This window comes from Xenopus tropicalis, chromosome 7 (assembly GCF_000004195.4).
Source record: "Xenopus tropicalis strain Nigerian chromosome 7, UCB_Xtro_10.0, whole genome shotgun sequence".
NCBI classification, from domain to species: Eukaryota; Metazoa; Chordata; class Amphibia; order Anura; family Pipidae; genus Xenopus; species Xenopus tropicalis.
The window spans coordinates 24,676,379-24,702,090 of NC_030683.2; the positions used below are offsets into that span (position 1 = coordinate 24,676,379).

General features: G+C 41.6%; 1 protein-coding gene across 1 annotated transcript in view; it reads left to right on the forward strand.

The window, feature by feature from the left end:
• The window catches only part of adam12 (ADAM metallopeptidase domain 12), a 317,400-nt gene that overhangs the window by 68,456 nt on the left and 223,232 nt on the right, over positions 1–25,712 (forward strand). The window contains 1 exon segment of the mRNA NM_001040014.1: positions 1,548–1,621. Within this exon segment, the coding sequence (NP_001035103.1) occupies positions 1,548–1,621 (74 nt within the window).

The following is a 25,712-nucleotide window of genomic DNA, read 5'->3' on the forward strand; positions in this document are numbered from 1 at the left end:
CAAATTGGCAGAATGCATTATATTATGAATGAATGTACTACTTTCAATGAGTCCAGTTGGTCTTCTTTCACTGTGTTCATGTTAAAAATGCTAATAAAACCTGCAGTAACCATTGCCTTTATATGATGCCAGGGGCTTAAGTACAGAGGAAGCAGATACTGCGGTTGCAGGGGGGGGCCAGGTGTGTAGGGGGGCCCAGTTAGGCCTTAATTAGTGAACAATTTCAATCTTGGTAGCAATTTATCTTTGTATAATAGGTCAACTAACCAATGTTTTGGGGTATAAATTGAATTTGCTGTGGGGCCCAGTAAGGCCCTTATTAATGAGCAATTTCAATATATCTTGGCTGAATAGGTCAACTTACCAATGTCTTGGGGCCCTAAATTAAATTTGCTGTGGGGCTCAATAACATCTAGTTACACAACTGTATGCTGCACCTTTATCATGAGGCTGCTTTACAAACTCTCACCCACCGTCTTAACCCTGCCCCATAGCAGTATCAGTGCTTTAGCGCCATCGACAGCTCATACTCAGAGTACACAGATCAGCACTGGAACATGGAAAGCTGGCATACCCATTCTGCAGATGCTGGAAGCTTTGAGGACTTCAAGACCTGTACCAAAATGACAGCAAAACCCAAGACTCGGATTTGTAATGAACAATATTTATGTCCCCCTTCTGCACTATTATCATGTAAAACGATTTATAACCTATAAGGTGGCATTACATTCTATAAAGGGCATAGAGTTCTGCAGTAACTTCTATTATTCTTATAAACTATGGAAAAGTGTATGTGAACAACATGTAGTATTCATTTTCTTCTTTAATATTCTGTTTAGTGCTTTCATTTGCAATGGTTTATGTAGGCTTTACACAGCAGATTATCATTGGTTTCTTTGGGATACCTTCCTTAAGTCTAGGCCCAAAAGGACCTAAAGTGGCAAGGTTATATGGGTGGCATACAGTCCAGGGGCCACATCTGCCTTGGGAAATGGGAGTTAGTTCAAAGAGCTATCAAAATCTTCTGCTGCCCAGTCCCAAGTGTAAATTTACTCTGCATGAGTGAGTGGCAATTGGTTTGAGCTGGGGGGGAAAGGAATGGTGAGTGAGTGCCCTGGCCTAGGAGCATAACACAACATAGCGCTGTTGGTAAAGCAAATTGGTAAGCACCAGACAGTAAGTAAAGGCAGGCTTAGATATACTTACTGAGACTGGCAATCATAATCTTAGAACAGTATTTGCTTTTTATAAGGTTCTGAATAACAGAAAGTTCTACTCTATTTACCCAGCACTTAGTGTATGTATATTACAAATGGTACTGAAGCCAGAAGTTCCTCGACCTTGGCCTGTGACGTTGGTCCTTTCCTCTGAGACTTTTAATAACTTTATAATATATAATAGGGCAGCGTCCTGTGCCACACTGTGTTAAAGTTATTGCTTCTATTAACATATATGAATAGATATTAATGTGCACTATAACACACAAATGGGTTGTGCTTTTAGACACCTCTTTCCTCCAGTATTAAATCAGTGTAATTCTTTTTCAGAGTCATCCACCAGCGATGAAAGTCCTACTAAAAGCTAAAGATATACGACTACTTATCAGCTTGGAAAGAAATAAGTAAGTACAGTTATCCAAGTGGACACAGAGACTTGGCTTTCTAATGTATTTAACTGTGCCTTCATGTGGTGGGCCAGGTTTGCTAAAAAATGCAATTAAATGGACATATTAACAAGAATGTATGTAATTGTGTCATAGCAAGATAAATAGGAATGTAAATCCAATGTGTGCATAAGCCCACCTTTACAGTAAACTGACGGTATATAGAATAAATCCAAAATGTACACGTACATCCTAAAGTGCAGTTGCAGTCCTCACAATTTCCCTGCAATCAGTTGTGCATTAAAGGTACTTGCATTAAAATGTATAGTTGCATTTAGCTCTGCTCAATCCTTTCTGATGCTGCTGTGCACCTATTGACGCAGGTGAACCCTGGAGGCTACCTTCACCTTTGTACCAATCAGTAGCTCCATGCAGGGGTAAGGCCAAGCCGACGGGGCACCCTAGGCAACCCGATCAGCCACCTTGCCCCTGCAACCTCCACCCTGTTTACATGCTTATTTCCATCACAAGGGGGGGGGGGTCATTGCACCCACCGCGCAATGACAACCAGTGGGGGGCAATGACAAGGGAGTGCAGACTAGGGTTAGGCAGGAGAGGTACCTGTCTGTCCCCCCTTCATCATTGCGCCCTAGGCAGGTACCTCTTTTGCCTACCCCTAGGTCTGGTCAAGGCTCCATGGTTCCCTCAGTGCCTATGTCAATCACCTCAGTTCAGTTGCTCAAAAGAAATAGGGTGTACATGTTAGTCACATGCCAAAAACTGGAAATACTGAACACCAGTCAGAAAAAAAATATTTGCCACCTTTGCGCCTAATTTGTCATAAAGCATACAAATTGTGCTAATTTTGACAAATTGGATGCAATTGCAGCAGGCCCATCTAAATGGCACCAAGAGCATAGTGCCTTTGTTATTTTGTCTATGAAAAAATGCAGCATTATGGGAAAATGTGGCAATTGTGCCACATGAGCCCTCAGGTCCCAAATCATTCTGTATAATAGATCCTACTCATGTACTTTGTGTAAGGCTGCTCCCCTCGCCCCTCTGTTCTCTATTAATTTTACACACATTGCCGTTGTCCAGGCCAGTGTTTACTGTGCGCATTCTCAACTTTATTACTCCTTCAGGAGCACCGAAATAGTTATGCCTGCGCCAAGCAATATACACTTGAAACAATGTGGGCATCTTTAACCGCCTTCGGGGAAGTATATAAAAGAACAGCATCAAAATATAATCTATAAATGATTGCATGCAATATCTGAAAAAAAAAGCTATAAAATTGGATAATGAAAAAAAGTTTTTTTTTTCCTATTCTGAAAATCTAGGCAGGTTGAAGAGAAATCATTTGTAATGTATTTTTGCAGGAGACAGAGCCCTCACCACCTCCTGGCAATGAGGCTTTAACCAAGACCACTGTACAATTGTGCCGTTTTAATGCAACAGATGAATAGTTCTAATTAATCCATTTTATATTTTTCTCAACCTAAAATTAAGTGTCAAAATCTTATGATTACTCATTACTCTCTTGTCATTTCTAAAATATTCAGAAAATGGAAAAGATAAATGGTTTTATGGCTTGCATGAGAATCCCTAATGAAATCCAATGCTCATTTATGCTCCGTCCACCAACAGTCTCTGACAGATGATGGTTTATTCTTTATGATATTGTTTATTGCTCCATAGATTCATGAACAGCATAATTGCCATTCTTTTTCATCATTTTCATCTGATGCGATCAGAAATGAAAGGGAATGCACCAATATAAATATATAAAAGACACAAAAGCAGACTCTCATCTCACAATTTATGACAGGACATGAGAGGGGTAATCTGAAATATTTATAATTTGCCTTCGTTTACACTTATCTTATTAATAATATATATATATATATATATATATATATATATATATATATATTATTTTTATATATTATATTATTAAGTCACCAAGCTCACTTAATATAGATGGACACTTCCCAGAATTCTTGCCCAAAGCAGCCAAAAACGTTTGCTTCCGCAATGCAGTCACAGAAAAACCTGTATATCATAAGCAGCCAATCACACCTATTGGTGACTATTTAAAGAATAAGAAATCCTTTTTTCTCTCTAAAATGTCTCTATACAGGCCCCAGAATAACATACATTTCTCCCTGCACTCAGTCTCATGTAGATTCTGTATCACAAACAGTTCAGCTTCAGCTCTTTCAGCTACTTCCTAGTATTAGTGTAAAGCTCCACCCCCTTTTCTTTGCTGAGCTCTCCTTCTCTTTCTGAAGAGGTGTCTACTGCACATTATTTTATAGAGATTAAAGGGGTATTGATCCCCTTCAAAACTGTGCACCGGACAGAAGTTAAGGAGAAGCAAATAAGATGCCTATGTATATTACTACCAAAATTCCTAATATGCTGATGGCTATTATTAACCTATTGAAAGCACTGCCATATACCTTCATATGCTATCTGTGTGACATGGTAAACTATACAGTGGGGTGTGGCTTATAGCCCTCCAGTTGTTAAGGATACAGCTGGAGCACTGCAGACTGGATAGCCCTGATTTATGTATTTTAACACTTGCCTCCCATATTGGTGCCCCAGGCTTCCTATCCCACCAGGTATCCACTCTTATCTACTGTAACTCCTGCCTGCTTTAAAGAGATATCCAATAAAATACTGACCACCTAATGGTCCTGCTAATTGTGGGGTTTTTTTTCCTATTGTCACTTTCTGCTAAAAGTTGGGTACTCAGCAGTAATGTGATGGGGATCAAAATATTTCTCCTGTGCTTCTGGGAACAGAATATTATGATCTCATTGAAACCCTTCCCTACAATTTTGCACTTTGGGTTATTGCAGAATGTAGAGCAGTAATTCCATATTTATCACCAACATCTGCAAAATCTCAGCCTTTTAATCCCTCTTGCAGAGGCGCGTTCCAAAGCCCAAACTGTGGCGCTGGAATGGAGAGTGATTTCAGAGCATTATCTCCTTGGCTCGAGCTTCATCTGTTGTATTACACCATGTGTCGTGTATTGAAACTTAGTCATTGTTTGTTATGTTCCAGATATCACAGCATGTCCGTGTTTTGCAATGTTGGCAGCTTTCTGTGTTCTCCTTTCTACTGTTGCTCAAACATTTTGCTGCTTGGCCTATTATATTTGAAAAATGCATTACGGGGAGATCTCATTACATGGCACTCTGGAGCGAGGACATTGTGTGATTTTTTTTTTATTGCTGTAATAGCACCCTATTATGATACCAGAGTACCAGCCAACTTAACAGTTTATTTATTAGGTTTTGAATGAATTCAGTCTGTCAAATATAAAAAGGAAATGCTTAGTCAAGATTATGGAGGGGGGGGTACAAATTCCTGTCCTGTGCCTTCTGCATTACTGCACATCTTTGGACCTTTTTTCCTTAATTTCTATAAAAAAAAGCCCTGTAACCCTGGTAGAAATCCTATTGTTAGAAACCCTATTGTTTCTACCTCCTTATCTGCCGTTTCAGCCCTGAACGGTGTGTGGCCGATTGTACGATCACACGAAAGATCACAAATCACCACGTGTGTGGCCACCTTTAAGCTTGGCATCATGGGAAGTTCCTCTCATATGGCAATTTGACAATTCAAGGGGATCTTTGACGGATTTGCCCACCCACATGCTGGGCCAAATCAGACACATTCATTTGGTCCCAGATGAACAATAGGATTATAATGCTGGTCAGGAGAGGACCATATCCAGGGCCTTTTTAATAAATCAGCAAAAGGAGCCTTTGCCTTGTGCCCACCAGGATAAGGGCCCAATAACATACTGGGATAACTTTTGGCAGAAGCATCCTACAGAGATGGCAGACCCCTCATCTTACTCAGCTGGAATTTGCAGATTTTCTTTGCCTTGTGGCATCACCATTTTGTAATTTTTCTGCTCCAAGGGCTGTTGGTCCAAGGCAGCACACCTGGGCATCATGTCTACTCCAATAAGCACAGACCATTGCGTGTGGTTGAGGGCTATTCTATCACAAATGTCTTGGGGCAGTGGAAGCCCACAAATAAAATATTGCCCAGAGCCCGCTGGTACCTTAAAGTAGCCCTGTCAATTCACCAAAGCGGTCCTTATTAGTGATGGGCGAAATGTTTCACCAGGCATGGATTCACAACGGAAACATTTGCCGCATGTCCAAAAATTGTCGCCGGCGTCAAAAAAGAATAGTTGAGGGCATCAAAAGAATAGCTGCGCGATGAAATAATAGCCGCGGGCGACAAAATAATAGCCGTGCGACAAAATAATAGCCGCGGACGACAAAAGAATAGTCGTGGGCGACAAAATAATAGCCACGGGTGACAATTTTTTTTTGCCGCACAACATTTTCGGCGTTCGCGGATCTTTTGAAAGATTCGCAAATTTTTCGGCGAAGCGAAACGGAACAGATTCGCTCATCACTAGTCCTTATCTAACTGGGTATTTTTACCTTTCAGGTATCTGTAAGCCAGGCAGTCTGAGAACACCATACATTGGCAAATAAGCTGCCAGGCAGCCTTTCTAATACCGCTCTTTACACACACACACACACACATCCATTTTTAACTTTTTAGCGTTGGAGTAAGGCAAGGAGGGGCCACATGGCTAGTGCAAAGAGTGCTCTCTGCACTAGAAGAGCTGACATTCCTGTATAAAATTTGGTATTTTGCCTCTTAAAGTTACCAGGAGTGGCTGTTTTTTGCAGCCCCTGACAACCCACGGGTTGCTGCTGCATAAGGCAAGAATCTCAACTTGTCAGCAACTTTTATCAGCCATGGATGGCCAGCTTTAAACAAATGTCTTATTTAATGTCTGCAATGAATAAAGAAATCCATCGCCTGTCCTGTTTTTCAATAGGTTACAAGAAGACTTGTTCCTTTTATCTCCGTCGACCTGCGTTTCCCAAGCTATAGGGCGGCTCTTGAGGTGGAACAAAGGCCACTAATATTTAAATATTTTACATTCTAGTGTTAAACCCAGGTGGAAAAAACACACAAAAAATTCTGCTGGAAATTTGCATTTGGCCAGCTAAAGGCCCTTAATGATCCAGCACATGAACTTTAAGCATAATAAATGAGCCCTTTAATCCCATTTTGCAAAAAAGCTGAAGTGCCATACATTATGCCGGGACACTGCCGAGTACAAGCCTTTAATATCCTAGTATTGCCAAGGCTGCTTCAACTCCTGCCTAAGATATTTATTCACTGGGAATCATGTTGAATAAGAGGGCAATTGAAGAATTACTTTGAGCTTCATTTTGAATAGAATTTCTTCCCCGATTTGAAGCAATCAAGTAACCTTGATTCTACGTGCCACTAGTTTTAAGATCTTGACCAAAAATATGTGTTTTATCATCATTGTACTGGATTCAGTCCATATAAAATATGGTTAGACAGAAAGGTTAACAGCAAAAGAAAACTATGTTCAAGGGATATTAGGGTAAGATAGAGAAACGTGCCAGCAATGATGATATCTCAATTTGTGTCGTGACAGCTCTCTAGAATTCTAATACAATCCCCCTCCTTTAATCACATCAGTTATTTATTGAGCAGACCTGAATAAGTGAATCTTATGTGACAAAGAAAGAATAGGTAATGGACGTTCTTACTCTGGACTATACATGCATAAAAGACTTATCTCCCCAGAGAATAAGAGGCTGATGAGACAGAGAAAGCTGCGGAATGAATGAAGCTGCATTATGTCTCGTTAGGAAAGATCACTTGGCAAAGGGATACAAAAAAAAATTTTTTTTTAGATGAAAACCAGTTGTAAAAGCAGAACCTAATGTTTAATAAATGAATTACAATGACTCATAAATTCAATTTGAACGTCCCTGCCTGCTCTGTAAATGCTGCTTTGTGTTCTGGGATGATTGCTGACTTTAGGTTGGGTTTGTTGGGGGCGGTGAACTTTATTGAAAATAAAACTGGAAATAACATTGGAGGGAAATAATTTGGCCAGTTCTTAATTCTGAGAATAATAAAAACAATTTATATTGCTTCTCAGTTCTAAATAACTTAGAAAGAGAGCACAACATAAATTGCTAAAACATGTAGACCAGGGATCCTCTAACTACGGGCCGTGTCCTCACCCCTGGCTACTACCTGTCTGTAGATGCAGTGGGGAGCGGGGAGCCAGAGGATGCAGTGGGGAGCCAGAGGATGCAGTGGGGAGCCAGAGGATGCAGTGGGGAGCGGGGGATCAGGCCATAGTTTGATAACGAGGCGGGGGGTGTAGTTTGAGGACTACATTCCAGCCCCCCAACAGTCTGAGGGACCATGAACTGGCCCTATGTTTAAAAAGTTTGAGGATGTAAACGCAGACCTTTGTAGGATATTTACTAAACGTGTGTTTGGGTTCACTAAGGTTCCTAGTCTGGGTAACGGGGTGCGAACTCTGCCTCTACAGTAAGTAAAAACGATAAGGTGAGATGCTCTTGCAAGTTAGTGGTCAATATCAACTGCTGCATGTGGAACTAAAAAGTACACGCAGGAAAAAGTTGCAGAAAAAAATGTGAAACATTTTCGCACCAAAACCTTTACTTTTTCAAATTTACTCCCCAAAAAAACATCAAAAATCCAAAACCTCTAAACTTTCAAACCAAAAGAAGGATCCTCCAGGGAAGGTACATCTGTCATTGACTTCTACATGATCTCGGCAAGTTTTAGCTGGGGTATTGTCAAATTAGGATTTTTAGCTGTTTTTTTTTTTTCCTTCAACTTTTAGGGGCACATTTACTAATCCACGAACGTCCGAAAAGCGTCCGAATTCATTTTTTGGTAATGATCGGTATTTTGCGATTTTTTTGTAAATTGTCGCGACTTTTTCGTAGCCGTTATGACTTTTTCGTAAATTGTTACGACTTGCGAGAATTGTCACAACTTTTTCGTAGCCGTCGCGCAGAGTACGAAAGTTTCGGATTCATTCAAGCTTCAGTATCGTGACTTTCCTTGGGCCAGGTTGGAGCTGCAGAGTGCCATTGTGCCCTATGGGAGACTTTCCTTGGGCCGGGTAGGAGCTGCAGAGTGCCATTGAGCCCTATGGGAGACTTTCCTTGGGCCGGGTTGGAGCTGCAGAGTGCCATTGAGCCCTATGGGAGACTTTCCTTGGGCCGGGTAGGAGCTGCAGAGTGCCATTGAGCCCTATGGGAGACTTTCCTTGGGCTGGGTTGGAGCTGCAGAGTGCCATTGAGCCCTATGGGAGACTTTCCTTGGGCCGGGTTGGAGCTGCAGAGGGCCATTGAGCCCTATGGGAGACTTTCCTTGGGCCGGGTTGGAGCTGCAGAGTGCCATTGAGCCCTATGGGAGACTTTCCTTGGGCCGGGTTGGAGCTGCAGAGTGCCATTGAGCCCTATGGGAGACTTTCCTTGGGCCGGGTTGGAGCTGCAGAGTGCCATTGAGCCCTATGGGAGACTTTCCTTGGGCCGGGTTGGAGCTGCAGAGTGCCATTGAGCCCTATGGGAGACATTCCTTGGGCCAGGTTGGAGCTGCAGAGTGCCATTGAGCCCTATGGGAGACTTTCCTTGGGCCAGGTTGGAGCTGCAGAATGCCATTGTGCCCTATGGGAGACTTTCCTTGGGCCGGGTAGGAGCTGCAGAGTGCCATTGAGCCCTATGGGAGACTTTCCTTGGGCCGGGTTGGAGCTGCAGAATGCCATTGTGCCCTATGGGAGACTTTCCTTGGGCCGGGTAGGAGCTGCAGAGTGCCATTGAGCCCTATGGGAGACTTTCCTTGGGCCGGGTTGGAGCTGCAGAGTGCCATTGAGCCCTATGGGAGACTTTCCTTGGGCCGGGTTGGAGCTGCAGAGTGCCATTGAGTCCTATGGGAGACTTTCCTTGGGCCGGGTTGGAGCTGCAGAGTGCCATTGAGCCCTATGGGAGACTTTCCTTGGGCCGGGTAGGAGCTGCAGAGTGCCATTGAGCCCTATGGGAGACTTTCCTTGGGCCGGGTTGGAGCTGCAGAGTGCCATTGAGCCCTATGGGAGACTTTCCTTGGGCCGGGTAGGAGCTGCAGAGTGCCATTGAGCCCTATGGGAGACTTTCCTTGGGCCGGGTTGGAGCTGCAGAGTGCCATTGAGCCCTATGGGAGACTTTCCTTGGGCCGGGTTGGAGCTGCAGAGTGCCATTGAGTCCTATGGGAGACTTTCCTTGGGCCGGGTTGGAGCTGCAGAGTGCCATTGAGCCCTATGGGAGACTTTCCTTGGGCCGGGTTGGAGCTGCAGAGTGCCATTGAGCCCTATGGGAGACTTTCCTTGGGCCGGGTTGGAGCTGCAGAGGGCCATTGAGCCCTATGGGAGACTTTCCTTGGGCCGGGTTGGAGCTGCAGGGTGCCATTGAGTCCTATGGGAGACTTCCAAACTCATGCAAAGTCTGAAAGGTTTGCCCGCCGTTTACGAGCGCTCAATACGAAAAAGCCGCGACAAAATACGAGCAAGTCGTAACGGCTACGAAAAAGTCGCGACAATTTACGAAAAAGTCGTGACGGTGACAAAAAAATCGCAAAAATACGAAAAAGTCGCAAAATGTTGGTTTCCAATCCGATTTTTTCCTATTCGTGATTCGGATTCATGGATTAGTAAATGTTCCCCTTAGAGTTAAAAAATCTGAATAGAAAAGAAAAATCCAAGCATTCGGAAATGGCCCCCTAAATGTTAACTTAAAGGTGTATAAAAGTAATTACTATATAATGTAATGCTGCCCTGCATTGCTACAACTGGTGTGTTTTCCTTAGAAAGACTACTATAGTTTATATAATAAAGCTTCTGTGTAGCCCCGGGGGCAGCCATTTACAGGAGAAAAGGCACAGGTTACTTAGCAGATAACAGATAAAACCCCATTATATTCTGCAAAGCTTATCTGTTATCTACTATGTGCCTGTGCCTTTTCCCAGCTTCAATGGCTGCCCCCGTGTTGACATAGCAGCTCATTTATATAAACTATAGTAGCGTTTCTGTTGCAAACTTACCAGTTTTACCAGCGCAGGGCAACTGTACATTATATTTTAATTACTTTAAAACACTTTCATTTTTTGGTTTTACTGTTCCTTTAACGGTGAACCATCCCTGCAACCATAAATCCAAGCATGCCAGGTGAACTGTCTCCATGTTAAGAAATAAGGGCAGGACTTTTGAGGTGTAGAAACGGACATTTTTTCAGTTCGGCCCAACATTAACAACAAACATCATTTTGTAGAACAGTTACATGGTCTAAAATGTGCCAGGTGCTGGTGTTTGGTTTAATCAGACTTATTAACTTTAGACAGATTTTGGTTAAATCAAGAGGAAAATTGATGGGAAATTTTGAAAAATGGGTAGGTAAGTTTGATCTCCAGTAGGAATTGAATTCAATAAAGATTTGCTACAAATAGATTGGCACATCTGTTCCTGTAAGTTAATGGCACCTGTTAAAAAAAACTGTGCTTAATTGCAGTTAATAGCAACCAATCGGGTCTTTCATTTTCCAACTTGTAGTAGACTGTTCAAAACTTATTGCTATGTTTTTTGAGTCCCAGAACTCTACATTTTGTAATATAAGACAAGCTGGTGTATTCCAGAGGCGATCAGCTAAACAACAGTTTGCTAGGATACACAGTGGGGCTCATTTATAAACACTGAGCAAATCTGCACCTGGGCAGTAACCCATAGCAACCAGTTACATTGAGGGATTCACATTGAGGGAGCAGAGGTGGAGAGAGTCAGCTGCTTCAGATTCCTTGGCATCAATATCAGTGAGGATCTGAGTTGGTCTCACCATGTTGGTGTTATCACAAAAGCTGCAAGACAGCGGCTCTTCTTTCTGCGGCGCCTGCGAAGGTTCGGCATGGACTCCAGAATACTCACAAACTTCTATCGATGCACCATTGAGAGTATTCTGTCTGGCTGTATCACCACCTGGTATGGCAGTTGTAATGCTTTGGACCGCAAAGCTCTGCAGAGGGTGGTGAGATCAGCAGAGCGCATCACCAGGACTGAACTGCCGGCCATGCAGGACCTGTACAGACAGCGCTGTAGGAGGAAGATGCAGCGGATCCAGGGCCGGATTTCTGTTTTGGGCGCCCCGAGGCCGCCCCTGTCGGTCGCCCCCTCCCCACCCGTGCGCATGCGCGAAAGTGCGGCCCCCAGTGCGCATGCGCGAAAGCGCGCCCTCCCGTGCGCATGCGCTCCTTTAAACTCCCATACGGAGCAGTGGGGAGAGGTCCCGACTGCTCCGTATGGGAGCCAAATTTAATTTTTTTTTTGCGGCGGGGCGGCATGCCGCCCCTAAACTTCTGCCGCCCTAGGCCCGGGCCTTTGTGGCCTCTCCACAAATCCGGGCCTGAGCGGATCCTCTCTGACCCCAGCCACCCCAGCCACAGACTTTTCACGCTCCTACCATCAGGCAGGCGGTACAGGAGCATCCAGACCCGCACCAGCAGGTACAGAGACAGTTTCTACCCACAAGCCATCAGGCTTCTGAACTTCTGACATTCTACCCAAACCAACACACACTCCCCATAACTACTGGACTCTTCCCAGTGTCACTTTAAGCAAAGCCACTTTAAATCCTCACTGCACAATTTCAAATATTGCATTGCATTTTATTATTGTAAACACTTGTACCTTTATTGCTCACTTTTATTATATTTAATATTTGTATTTTGTTTTTTTTGTTTGTTTTTTTGTTTTGTTTGTCTATGTAAAGTTGGGAGGAACACCGGTCAAAAAAATTTCATTACAGTAATGATGCTTCATTGTTATCTGTATATGACAATAAACTTGAAACTTGAAACTTATTAGCTTTTTTCAACCAGCTGGAGGTAGAACAATGAAAGCAAACTTCTAATTGGTTGATATGAGTTACTGTACATTTGCCCAGTGATTATAAAGGACCCCCAGTATCGTTATTAGGCCACCCTTCGCAATGGGAGACAGCCATTAGAGGTGTGAATACTACTAACCGGTTTGAATCATCTTAAAGAATTTGAGATAAACCTAGATACATTCAACAGTACATGATGAGAAAAATGAATGTATTGTGGGTCTCTATAAAAATATATCACATAAATCAGCCCTTCTTCATAAAAATCTACTTTTTAGTAGTATGCGCCAGTGGGTAATCCTAAATAGAAAATTGTAATTTTAAGTACTAAGGGCCGCCCTGAAATCGTACAATTCACAGTGCACACAAACAAACCAAGGGCACACATACATGCTAGGCCATATCAGCCCGTTAATGGACAGAGACCTGTCTTTTACCCCCACACTACTTCCTGTTACAGTTAAGGTGGCCATACATGCTGAGATCCGCTTGCTTGGCAAGGTCGCCAAGTGAGCGGATCTTCTCCCGATAACCCCACCGCATCAGGGACCGCTTTAATAAGCCGATGCGGTCCCTGATCCGAATACATTTTTAAACCCGCCCGATTGATATCTGGACGATTTCAGGCCGGATATCGGTCGGGCAGGCCCGTCGTTAGTGCCCATACACGGACCGATAAGCTGCCGAGTCGGTCTAAGGGACTCTAAAGGTGGCCATACACGGGCCTATTCTAGAATCGGCTGTTTATGGTCACCTTTAGAGTTGCATTATTTCTGGTCTGAGGGAGCACACAGCCCATCACAAAAGATGTAAAAGGCCAATATTCTTTATATATTCCAGTTTGGTAAGATTCTTTAATAGGCCACTTAATATAATACAAACTATCTGTTGGTTAAGTATTCATTTTGGGGGTATAGTTTTGCTTTCACAGCTGTATCATCTCAATGGCAAGATGTCAGTCTATCGGCTATGACTATTCTTTAGTTGGGCACATATGTAAATAATTTGGGGCAATCACTAGAATGCACATACAGTGTTGTCTCATTCACTATATGCTTTTTAATGCATCAGTATTACAGTATGTTCCCCATTGTACAGAACATACTAATAGCTGTCATTGCTAAGTAAAATGCTCTAATTTGGTGTAGAAACATTCAGATCCTCTATGTGATGGAAGTGTAATCTCTGGCAGCTAAACGACATGCTGATAAGAGCCAGTGAGTGGGAAGCGTATGTACTTATGTGTAGGGAGTGAATGCATTCAAGTATGGGCCTGAGAGTGTGATGTGCCAAACACTGACTCACAGTTCAATGATGGAGGGTGGATGAATAGCTGGAGATAAGGTTTGGAGCTCACTTTGGGAATTGGGTTGAAGTCAGAAAGATGAAATAGCTCAATCTACATAATAAGGCACTTATGATAATTATCATAAAAGGAAACACTAAAAGTGTATCCTGCAGACATTATCTGGCAACATTTACATCTCCCACTGTTTTCTTCCCAAGACCATTGAGTTCAATGTCCATAAAAAAGAATGAGCCTGAAACATGAGTGCTTTAAATACAGGCCCTGAAGCTTCAAATTGACTTCTAACAGCCTTAAATATTAAAGGGTAGTTCATCTTTAGATTAAAGATGTAGCCCCAATTTTGTTTAATACTTAAATCCCCCCAAAACAACTATAATAATATGTAAGGCTTACTTCCCCTTGGATTTTGTTAACGCTTCTGCTTGAATTTGACTTGCCATGTGCCCCTAGGAAAAAGAGGTGATGGCAGCTTGAGTGTGGAAGTGTGGAAGTGTGGAAGTCAGCTTGGCACTGGTGACCTACGTTGTGCGACTTTTTTTGGACAAAAACGCAACTGTTTCCTCACTCAGCAATTTTTTTTCATAGCAAATATGAAAAAATTGGCAAAATGTTGGAATGTGGAATTACCTTAACGTAATGACCAACTTAAGCCAATTAGATGTTTACTTTCATTATTCCAACAGCACTTGATCAGTGATAACTGATGATTGGTTGCCATTTGCAATATCTTCAGTTATGTAATGAACATGCCACATGGACTAAGGGGAAGTTATCTCTGGAATCATGTCATATTCCAGAGTGCTGATTTCGTCCTGATTACTCAGTTCATAATCATACATAGGATCAGGGTTGGGCTGGGTCGCCAGAACACCGGGAAAAATCCCAGTGGGCCCCAGCGGCCCAGACCCGACCCTTGCCGGCGCTCCCCCTGTCGACTGTTCCTCCCCTGCTGCGTTAAATTTATGTACACTCGTGGAGGACGTCGGGTGGGGGACCCTGCGAGGGGTTAGGGGGGCACCCGGGAAGGGAGGGTTAGGGGATGCGGCCGGCAGGGCACCTGCAGGACCCCTGCACCCCCTAGTCCGACCCTGCATAGGATTACAGTTTAAAAACTGTTTACAGAGATACATTAAGGGTCATTTATTATTGCCCCTGTTGCCAGTACATTAGCACTAGGGGGTGCAGAGTGCTGTAGTGCTAATACACTTTGAATTTGCGTCAGGGAGAGAACACAGCATTGACAGCTGCAAAACTTCTATGTCTGAATGACCCAAGTTAGAGGATGGGAAGGGAGTCGATATCTAGGTGCATCCTTCAACCTGCCCCTCATGAATAAAGTGCTGTCCCAAACTGGTACCACTGAATTCATACAGGTGAATACAGGTGTCTGCACTTTTTGAAGTGCAGAGACCTGAGGTAATTTTTTCATGTGCAGGACGGGCAGGCCCAGATTTGTGGTGAGGCCAGGCCTAGGGGGGCACAGATTTAGGAGACTATAATAAAAGTTGTTAAGTCAATACAAATGCAAACAACTTTTCTGCATGAAATGAATATAAGTTTTCCAATAGTTGTATTTGTTATTTTATACTTGTATTAGGAGCCCCATCCACCAAAGAAGAAAGCACTAGGCCATACCCCTAGTATAAGGGGTCGATATGACAAAAGCCTTTGGGGGTTATGTAATAAAAGGCAGATAGAATTTCTGGTCACCTGTTTGAAAGCAAACATCTTATTGGTCACTATGAGTTATTGCTACTGGGAAAACTTAGTGGCTTTTTACTACATATGGACAGGGCCAGATTTCTACTTGGGGCACCCCAAGGCCGCCCCCATTCGGCGCCCCCCCCCCCGCCGCCGCCGCGAATGCGCATGCGCCTAACTTGCGCATGCGCGAACAAGCCCCCCCCCCCGCCGTGACCACTAATGCGCAAGCGCCAAACGTAGAGCTCCCATACGGAGCAGTGGGGAGATGTCCCCATTGCTCCGTATGGGAGCAAAATGTTAAAATTTGCTTGCGGCGGGGCGGCATGACGCCCCTGTATATGTGCCGCCCTTGGCCCGGGCCTTTGTGGCCTCGCCACAAATCCGGGCCTGCATATGGGGGTTAGACTGAGCCGCAGCAGAATCTCTGCCTTTAGAGAAGCAAGGGAAACTCCTGCAAGAAGAATATCATTCCACATTCCTCTCTGAGAGTTTTCAGATGTTATAATACCCTTGCATTGCCCTTTTGTGTCACACAGATGCACCATTTGCTTGTTCTGCACAATACCTGCTTATTGTTAGGCGTCTGAGAAGAATTAATGTCTGCATAAAATAAACGTCATTCAGTTCTTATGTATTTGCTGTAGGACTACATAAATCGATCAAGCATTTGAGTGGTGCAATAAATTGTAGAAATCGATTTAAGTGCCCCCCCCCCAGTGTAGGAAGGAACAGTGGGATGACTGGAACAAACCATTGAGTGGGTGTTCATGGAAATGTTCTCTCTGTGTGTTTCCTGCATAGTATTTAATGGATAAACTTCTCAAATGGCTTTGGGAGCATTATTACTTAATCTACTTACTGAGGATCTAGTGTCTGACTCTCAGAGCAGGTGGTAAAGACATTGAGTGAATGATTCTCGTCCCTAATGAGTTTCAAAGTAAGCACAAATGCCAAAGCTCTGTATGAATCTGATTACTAGGCATTATTGAGCACTTCACTATAAGCCGTACTGTATGTGACTGGCTCCAATAGCTGGAGTTATAGTCAAGGCAAAAAAGCCTCAGCTGCCTCAGGACATCTTGGGAAGCAGAACTATTAGTCACCACAGAGCTTTTTGAAGGCTTTGAGTATTTTTGCCTAAAGCAGTGATCCCCAACCAGTGTCTCAGGGGCAACATGTTGCTCCCCAACCCCTTGGATGTTGCTCTCAGTGCCCCCAAACCAGGTAGTTATTTTTGAATTCCTGACTTGGGGGCAAGTTTAGGTTGAATAAAAACAAGATTTCCTACCAAATAAAGCCCCCTGTAAGCTGATAGTGTGCATAGAGGCTGCCTAATAGCCAATCACAGCCCTTATTTGGCTCCTCCATGAACTTTTATGGTGCTTGTGTTGCTCTCCAAGTCTTTTTACATTTGACTGTGGCTCACGAGTAAGAAAGGTTGGGGAGCCCTGGCCTAAAGTGACACAATGACCCGCACCCGACCCTAACCCTCCCGATCCTACCCAACCCAGCTTCTCCCATGTATTTATAGACTAGCACCCTCCCCACCCCACCAATGACATCACAAAATGCCACAAAAATCCAGTGTAATGTCGTTGGTGGGGAGAACAGGCAGACAAGCTCAACCCGAACCCACCTTCAACCTGCAAATAATGTGCCGAGGCTGACCTGAACCCGTCTGACCAGAGGGTAAACCTAGGGTCCCATGGGTATTGGGCTGGCCGCACATTACTAATTGCTCATGCTAGCATAGCTTTATTACATTGGTTCATACAGGCTATGAGGAATCTTATGGCCTTCTTCCTGATGCCCCTATGTTCTGTATTCTATTTTCAGTTATTTCTGGCTGCTCATGACCCCAGTGGTGACTGAAAATGTAGTCTTATCACTTATAAATTCCTGGTGAAATGTCACATTTCGCCATTGGCAATTTTTTTCACAAAAACACGGGAAAAATTAGTCACAAAAAAAAAAACCTTTGGCTTTAATGTATTTGCAGTGAGAAAAAGTTGAAAAGTTGCATGCTTAGAAAAGTCGTATGGTAGGAGTAAGAAAAAACCCCCATTGACTTTAATGTATTTGGAATAAGAAAAAAAAAAGTTATGTGTGCGTAAAATAAACACCTATTGACTTCAATGCATTTTCACGGGACAGATTTGCTCATTAGTACCTACTAGGTACAGGTATGGGATCCGTTATCCGGAAACCTGATATCCAGAAAGCTCGGAATTACGGAAAGCCTGTCTCCCATAGACTCCATTTTAATCAAATAATTCAGATTTTTAAAATGATTTCCTTTTCTCTGTAATAATAAAACAGTACCTGTACTTGATCCCAACTAAGATATAATTACCCCTTATTGGGGGCAGAACAGCCCTATTGGGTTTATTTAATGGTTAAATGATTCCCTTTTCTCTGTAATAATAAAACAGTACTTGATCCCAACTAAGATATAATTACCCCTTATTGGGGGCAGAACAGTCCTATTGGGTTTATTTAATGGTTAAATGATTCCCTTTTCTCTGTAATAATAAAACAGTACCTGTACTTGATCCCAACTAAGATATAATTACCCCTTATTGGGGGCAGAACAGCCCTATTGGGTTTATTTAATGGTTAAATGATTCCCTTTTCTCTGTAATAATAAAACAGTACCTGTACTTCATCCCAAATAAGATATAATTAATCCTTACTGGACGCAAAATAATGCGATTGGGTTTAATACATGTTTTACTTTTTTAGTAGACTTAAGGTATGATGATCCAAATTACGGAAAGACCCCTTATCCGGAATACCCTTGGTCCCAAACATTCTGGATAATGGGTCCTATACCTGTAATTGATTATATGATAGGGCTATGCATAGGTGCCCCAAAATGGTGCAAATGCCGGCACTCTCACCTACATCCATGAAGCTTGCTCTTAGTGACAGTCTTCCAGTCTCAAACGTTTTTGGCTGAGCCCCTTCTCTGCATTCTGAGCTCTCAGTCCCTGCAGAAAAATATTAAATAACACTCTAGGGTTCACCTAGAAATAAATAAACTGCCTATGCTTGTGTTTTTTCTTGGCCTTTATGAACAATATCCCAGCAAAGCAGAGATACTGTATCCCCTTAGATTTATACCCTGTGTATAATATATTTATCTGTATGTGCTCACTGTATATCCCTTTATAGGTAGTTTTTGCCTAAGTATGTAACATCATACTGTGTCCTCAGCCTGGAATATCACAGGCAATGCATTGTGGGTTATGTAGTTCCTGCATGCTCTCTGTAAGCTGTAGAGAAGTTGTTACCATGTGTAATCAATGTTTCAGTCCCTCCTCCCCTGCCAGGATTTCAAATAACGCAGAAAGAAAAGAACTGTTTTGCAACTGGATTTCAGCATATAAAAATGGTATTTATTCATACTTTTTGAAGGATCAGATTACAGTGATAGGGATATTAGGGGTTTCTATGTTGTATGGGGCACTTTAACAAATTTTGGTTCAGAAGTCAGAGTTCCCCATTAAATAACACTCTGTGGTTCATCTAGCAGTATAAAAACTGCCTATACTTGTGTTTTTTCTTGGGCTTGATGGAAAACATCCCAGCAAAGCAGAGATATGGTTGCCACCCTTAGATCTATACCCTATGTGCAAATATTCATCTATATATGCAGGGATGCTGCTGCCATGATGACTTATTTATGCAACTGAAAGCGTCCGAATGCGTTTTTTTCGTAATGATTGGTATTTTTGCGACTTTTTCATCTCTGGCACGACTTTTTTGTATTTTCTGCAAAATTTTAGTCGCTGTCGCGACTTTTTCGTATATTTTCCGCGACTTTTTCATCGCCGTCGCGAAAAAATCGGATTGTTTTTTCTATTGTTTTTACAATCGCTCAATACGGAAAAATCGCGATGGTGACGAAATAGTCACGCAAAATACGATAAAGTCGCGTAAAATACGAAAAAGCCGCGATGGCGACGAAAAGACAGCAAAATTTTTGTTTCCAATCCAAATTTTTGCCATTTCGGGATTCGAATTCGTGCTTTGGTAAATCTGCCCCTAAGTCTACTAAAATAATAATTTAAACATTAAATAAACCCAAAAGGATTGTTTTGTCTCCAATAATGGTTCATTATGGGGCTTATTTAAGGTTGCATAAGGTTTATTATTTTTACAGACAAAAAGCATATCATTTTTGAATATCTGAATTACTTGATTATAACGGAGTCTATGGGAGATGACTTTCCGGTATTTTGGAGATTTCTGGATAATGGATTTCTGAATAACAGACCTTATACCTGTGCTGCCTTTGCCTTTTTTCTTGTTTTTTTTTATCCACATTTTTTCATGAACAAAAAAAATATAATTTTTTTCCATTTAAGCAAAGCGCGTGGTGTTGATATTGGTAACTAGATATTTCACGTCGGAGAGAATAAAAAAGTAATTAAAATTGAACTGCGAAATGTCTTGGAATATTAATAAGACAATCGGAAATGATAAAAATGAAGGACAAAAAAGAAAAACAAACGGCGTGTATATCTGTGCCTATGGAATGTAATTCGGAGCAATGCTAGAGCTGGAGTTAATAATTGTTGGACATTTAGGGATTTAGGAGCGGGGTGAGAGATGTATCAAGCACGTCACTCAGCATTACGCTGCTTGGCAGTTTGCAATTTATACTCTCTAATGAATGTGCTGTGGATTAGTCCAATCTCCACACAGAGAATTCATCATCAACACACAGAGCCCTTTTGCTTTTAGAGCCATAAAAAAGCAAAACAAAGAAGACAGGGCCCAAGCTGCAAAGGCATTTTAAAAAATTGCCACTAAAAGTAAAATATTGTTTTTCAGAACGATTTATAATTTCAAAACATTGTTATGTGTTCTGTGTACTGTATCTATAAAGCATAAACCTTTGTGTGACCCATAAACCTCCTTTATAACCCTCTGGAATAAGCCACAATAACAGTTTACTTTTTAAAGGCATTTCGGATACATAATTAAAGACTTTTATAACCAGAATAGTTTTCTGCTTGGCCAAAAAAAAAAAAAAAAGTAAAAGCCATCAGACCCTGCAGATTTGCTTCTTCCCGTAGATTAGAGGTTTTGAAGTAGGGAATAAATTGTATTCTTTGTTACTGTTATTATTCTAACCTTGGTTTGTGTACTTAAAGGGCAAGTAGAATGTAGCCTTGTGTTATAGGGAAATATGCTATAATTATAGTGGGTTTTTTTTTATTTCTTCTGAAATATGAGCATGTCAATTATTTAATCTACAGAGCATTCCTTCCCAGAACCTTTGCATGTATATATGAGCAGAGGTTGTTATATTGAATGGCTCAGTTGGTCTGAAAAGCTGGCACCCAGGGGTCACCAAACAAATGTCTCTTTTCCCAGTCCGACCATCCAAGTGCTGGGCCAGATGGGGCCGGCTGTCATCCTGGCCAATAGGCTGCTGACTCAGAGTCTAGAATGTTCCTAATTCACAATAACAGAGTTTTCTGGCAGCTGTAACATGTCCCTCTTTAAACTAAAGTTCAGTTTACAGTAGAACCCACATTTTATATTTTTCAGGGTGTAATATCAAATTTGGGCAGGGGCCTGTGTAAAATGAGGGAAAACTTTAAATTAGGGTATGTAAAATTGAGGTTTTGTTGTATATACAGTCAATTGGCTCAAGATTATACTGACCACAATCTAAACCTGCTCCTTGCACTTCTAAATACTCCTACTGATGCTGGGGAACCCTGGTGCTAATTCAGGGGACTGCATCAATAGGGGCAACAGACTTGCACAAAAAGAATTACATGGAAACATTATTTTAACACCTCAAGACGGAAATGAAGAAATCCCTTCTTTGAAATTTCTGGTTGCAGCTTGGGGGCAACTGTGAACTGTCACAATTACACTGGAATTGTGGGGTGTGGGGAAACCTTTTATTATGGGTAGAACACATGGAGAATTGCGTCCGAAACTGCACATTGCACTTGTATTGGTAAATGACCCTTATAGTGTGAATGAGATAAGGACTTGTAATTAAACTTTTTACTGAATCCTGATTCAGTGGGAATGTTATATAATCAGTGGGAATGTAATATAATCAGTGGGAATGTAATATAATCAGTGGGAATGTTATATAATCTCTGAATATAGGTGGCCATATATGTTTAGACTTTGTGTATATGTGTATGTATATATATGAGTGGAACTTGCATTATGGCCTGGTTATTGGTATAAAGCATTGTATACATGAAAACTACATACAAGGTCAATATTTGAGTTATGTCAGAATGAAACTGCTTTAAATATTTCATATTAGAAAAAATTAGTAAATAAAAAGTAATATTTAAATATGATAACATTTTGTATTTGAAATATTTTATTTTTTAATTTTTATGTGTTGTTCTCTCAACTGATCTGGTTTTCGTACTGTATACCAGCAGCGAAATAATGTCTTAATAAAAATCCTTGTCTAAGTGATGTTCTTTAAAGGCTCATGGTTTATTTGCAGTTTATAGCCCATGGGATTAAGGATATTTCACCCAGTCAAATCTGATCTCTGTTTGAGTTGACCTTTCATTTTTCTTTACATAAGAAAAGAGGGAAAAAAAACTGGCCCAGCTTATTAAGCCAATGATTAAGTGGGATTCTTCATCATTATCACTAAGGCTTCACTGAGACGCTTTTCTCCACTTTATTTTTATGGGTTTTCAAGCAGATATAATTAGGCCAAGCATATTTAATGCAGTAAAGTGGAACAGAAATGGTAGCATTTTCATGTGCATTTTGTCCCGGTTCTCCTTCTTTAGGCAGAGAAAGTCAAATTGTGCAGGCACAGTTGAGATCTCGGGGAGTTTCAATACAGGCAGATAAAGAGACACAATTTTTCTGTATCTCTCACCCGTCTTTTTCCCAAATGACTCTTCTGCAGGTATATCGATTATCGAGTACATTTATCAAAGGCTGATATAGTACATTCTGTTTCTCGGGGTTTCACTTGGTTCAAGTGGAATCAGAGATGAATTGGATCGTTCATAGCACTCCGTAAGCTCCAGGGGCATTTCAGGCTGCTCTCTAGCAATAAAGGAGAGGCTACATTTCCCAATGGGGGGACATGTGACTATAAAAGCCATGATCAGCGCAGCATTAACGTTTTGCTCTAACTAATGCAGAAGAAGACGATGCACTCAAGTGAGTAAGCGTGTTCCTCACACAACCCATGGAGCAAGTGGAGCTCTTTACAGATATAGGAAAGTGCGCTCTATTCAGCTGTACAGTGGGGTACAGGGATGCAGCAGAATACTCAAATCACATCTAATTCATTCCTTCATTGACTCCCCTTGGAAAGTATTTTGCAACCTCAATTTAGTTCTTTCCTGACATTATACTTTTGTGCCCTGAATTTCCTCCCCAACCCCCTTGGTTAATGATTCATTATTATATATTATTATATATAATTATATATATATTATTATATATATATTATTATATACCAGATGACACAATAGGGTTCGCATTTGTGATCTTTTGCAATGCATGTAAAATGCCTGTGCCTATACAAACGTGCATGAAATAGTAACCCTTCATATTCACAGGAGTATTTAGGACACCCAATAAACAGCCAACCTAAATCTCATTATAACTGGTTTAGGGTCCCATAGGGTTAGCAGTCCCTGTGGATGTAAATCCCCTACAAGGGCTATTCATGCAGTTGCTAGGCAGAAGCTTATGTTACCTTAATTACGTATCTTTGTTAGTGGGGCATAGATACAGTGACCACTTTCTGTCACACTTTAATATAGTGTGTAATAAAGTGACACTCTCTCCTTTCCTCCTCCACTTAGTGATGGCCCATCTGGGTAAGAGCGTTTAATGTGAACCATGTTCCAAAATGGCACTTTTTGCAAAAAAATAGGTTTACACTGGCCTTTCATTTCTGCCTCTCCCTATTCTGTTTCTTTGGGACCCCCCAAAAGTTTGTGATTGTATGACCCACTTAAATCTCTCAGACCAGTTCAACGCTTTCAGTGTAAATGCTTCCTTTTTTTACTTGTGCTTTTGTACAGCAATAATATAGCTTTCCGTTATAGGAAGGTTGGCCATTTTGAGGGTGATGTATGATGATTTTTATTTTCCTACATAATTAAAAACATTTTTGTTTTTGGCAGGAGTTTGGGTGATAGAATGTATTTTACTTTACTGCCATGGCACACACCCAGCGAGTGATAAAATAGGAAGTAAACACCGTTATCAATTTATTAGAGAAAATAATAAATAACATGAACCGACAAGACTTAATTACATTTTTTGCCCATCTCAAAGCTCAGTTTTGTAAGAAAATAACAACTACAAGCATAGCTAGTGTAAAGCAGGCCCCACTTGGACTCATTCACTTGGGGTCTGATCTTTCAGCCTGTGGCCCCAGAAACACATTAAAATACGAATTTCCCAAAGCAGGAGCAAGTGCAACGTACAAAGATGCAAAAACTGGTTGCACTGTAGCACTATTCACATAGATACTCCTTCCATTTCTCCTCCACTTTGCACTATAAAAGGTTTTACTTCCATGTTGCATGTATATGTAAATAACCAAATATATAAATAGAGTAGAAGTGCAGCTGAACTGGGGCAGGAGGGTTGAAAGCAGGATTCTGGGTGGGAAAGAAATGTGGATCTAGACTGAGCTCCTAGGAATAGGGATGTAGCGAACATCGCCGAAAATGTTCGCAAACCCGTTCGCGGACTTTCGCCAAAACTCACGAATATTCGCGAACTTTGCGAACCCCATAGACTTCAATGGGAAGGCGAACTTTAAAACCTAGAAAAGCCATTTCTGCCCAGAAAACTGATTTTAAAGTTGTTTAAAGGGTGCCACGACCTGGACAGTGGCATGCAGGAGGGGGATCAAGGGCAAAAACTTCTCTGAAAAATACTTGTAAAAAAAAACCCCCCAAAAAAACGCCAAAAAAAACGCAAAAAAATAACACAAAAAAACCCCCAAAAAAATAAACGCCAAAAAATAAAACGCAAGCTATTCCTATGTATATGCATAGGCGATAAAACGAAGCGAAAAAACGCAGTGGAAAACCCAAGGCGAAAAAACGCGGCGCCAAAAAAAAACGCGGCAAACCCAAAGTGGCGAACATCGGCAAAAGTCCGCGAATTTGCGCGAACGCGAACACCCGATGTTCGCGTGAATTAGTTCGCCGGCGAACAGTTCGCTACATCTCTACCTAGGAACTTACCTCCATAATATGTCTATCATTAGTCTGTCTTTCCATTTGGCATGAACTAGCATTTTTACCATGTGTTTAGCGTGTACTGTTTCCAGGCTTATCTTGAATAAACACTTGTTTTATTCTTTATTTGGGAATTAGGCACATTGGGGTGTAAAACACTTTCTCCATATTCACAAACAGAAATCTACCTAAATTCAGACTCAATTGCCACTTTTCAGTTTTGTTAAAATGGTGCAACAACAACATTTTAATAGACATTTTTCTCTACAGTTCTGGATGTACAATGGGCCACAGTTCAGTTGGTGCAAATGTTACTGATGTGCTTGGGGAAGGGGGATGAAGGAATTGTGCACTGGCAGAAGGTTTTACTTCCCCTTTGACAGGAGGCAACACCTACTGGATAACTCATGTGGTGCTGCATTCATCAACTGAGAGATGAGAAATTACCTGAAATTTTAGTTGGTAAAATGTGTGTTTTTCTATATCAGCCTTCAAAGAAGGTTGGGAATTATTAGTACAAGGCACCGGTACAGCTAAGTGTCACCTGCTGACAGGATTAAGAAGAACGAAAAACAAATTCACAAGAAAATGTGTGCAAAATGTTGTTTAAAATCTTCTGTGAAAGACAAAACTTCACAGAAGCGAAGATAGAGGATTGTGCATAAGGTGGTGATTTCGACAAATCTATCTCCACTTTTATTTTGTCTCAGACTCAGTTTCACCACGTGAATTCCCCCATAGAGTTTTTACATTTACCAAGCACCCACCTTGTCTCTGGTATAAGTAAGAGATCAAACGTAACGTCAAACATGGTTTAAGGAGAACTCAAACAGTGTATGCCTTGCATGCCAGTTTAAAGCAACTGTAAGCAATAAGTGCAGAGTTTAAATAGTGCAGGGCATTAAGACAAGAGGTAATTATGGGAAAGATCAAACTATGCTCTATGCAAGGTTTAAACGGACGCCCCTGCCAAATCTAATATACTTTAGATATGATACATAAACTGTGAGTGGATTAATTATCATACACTGATTAGAATTGGA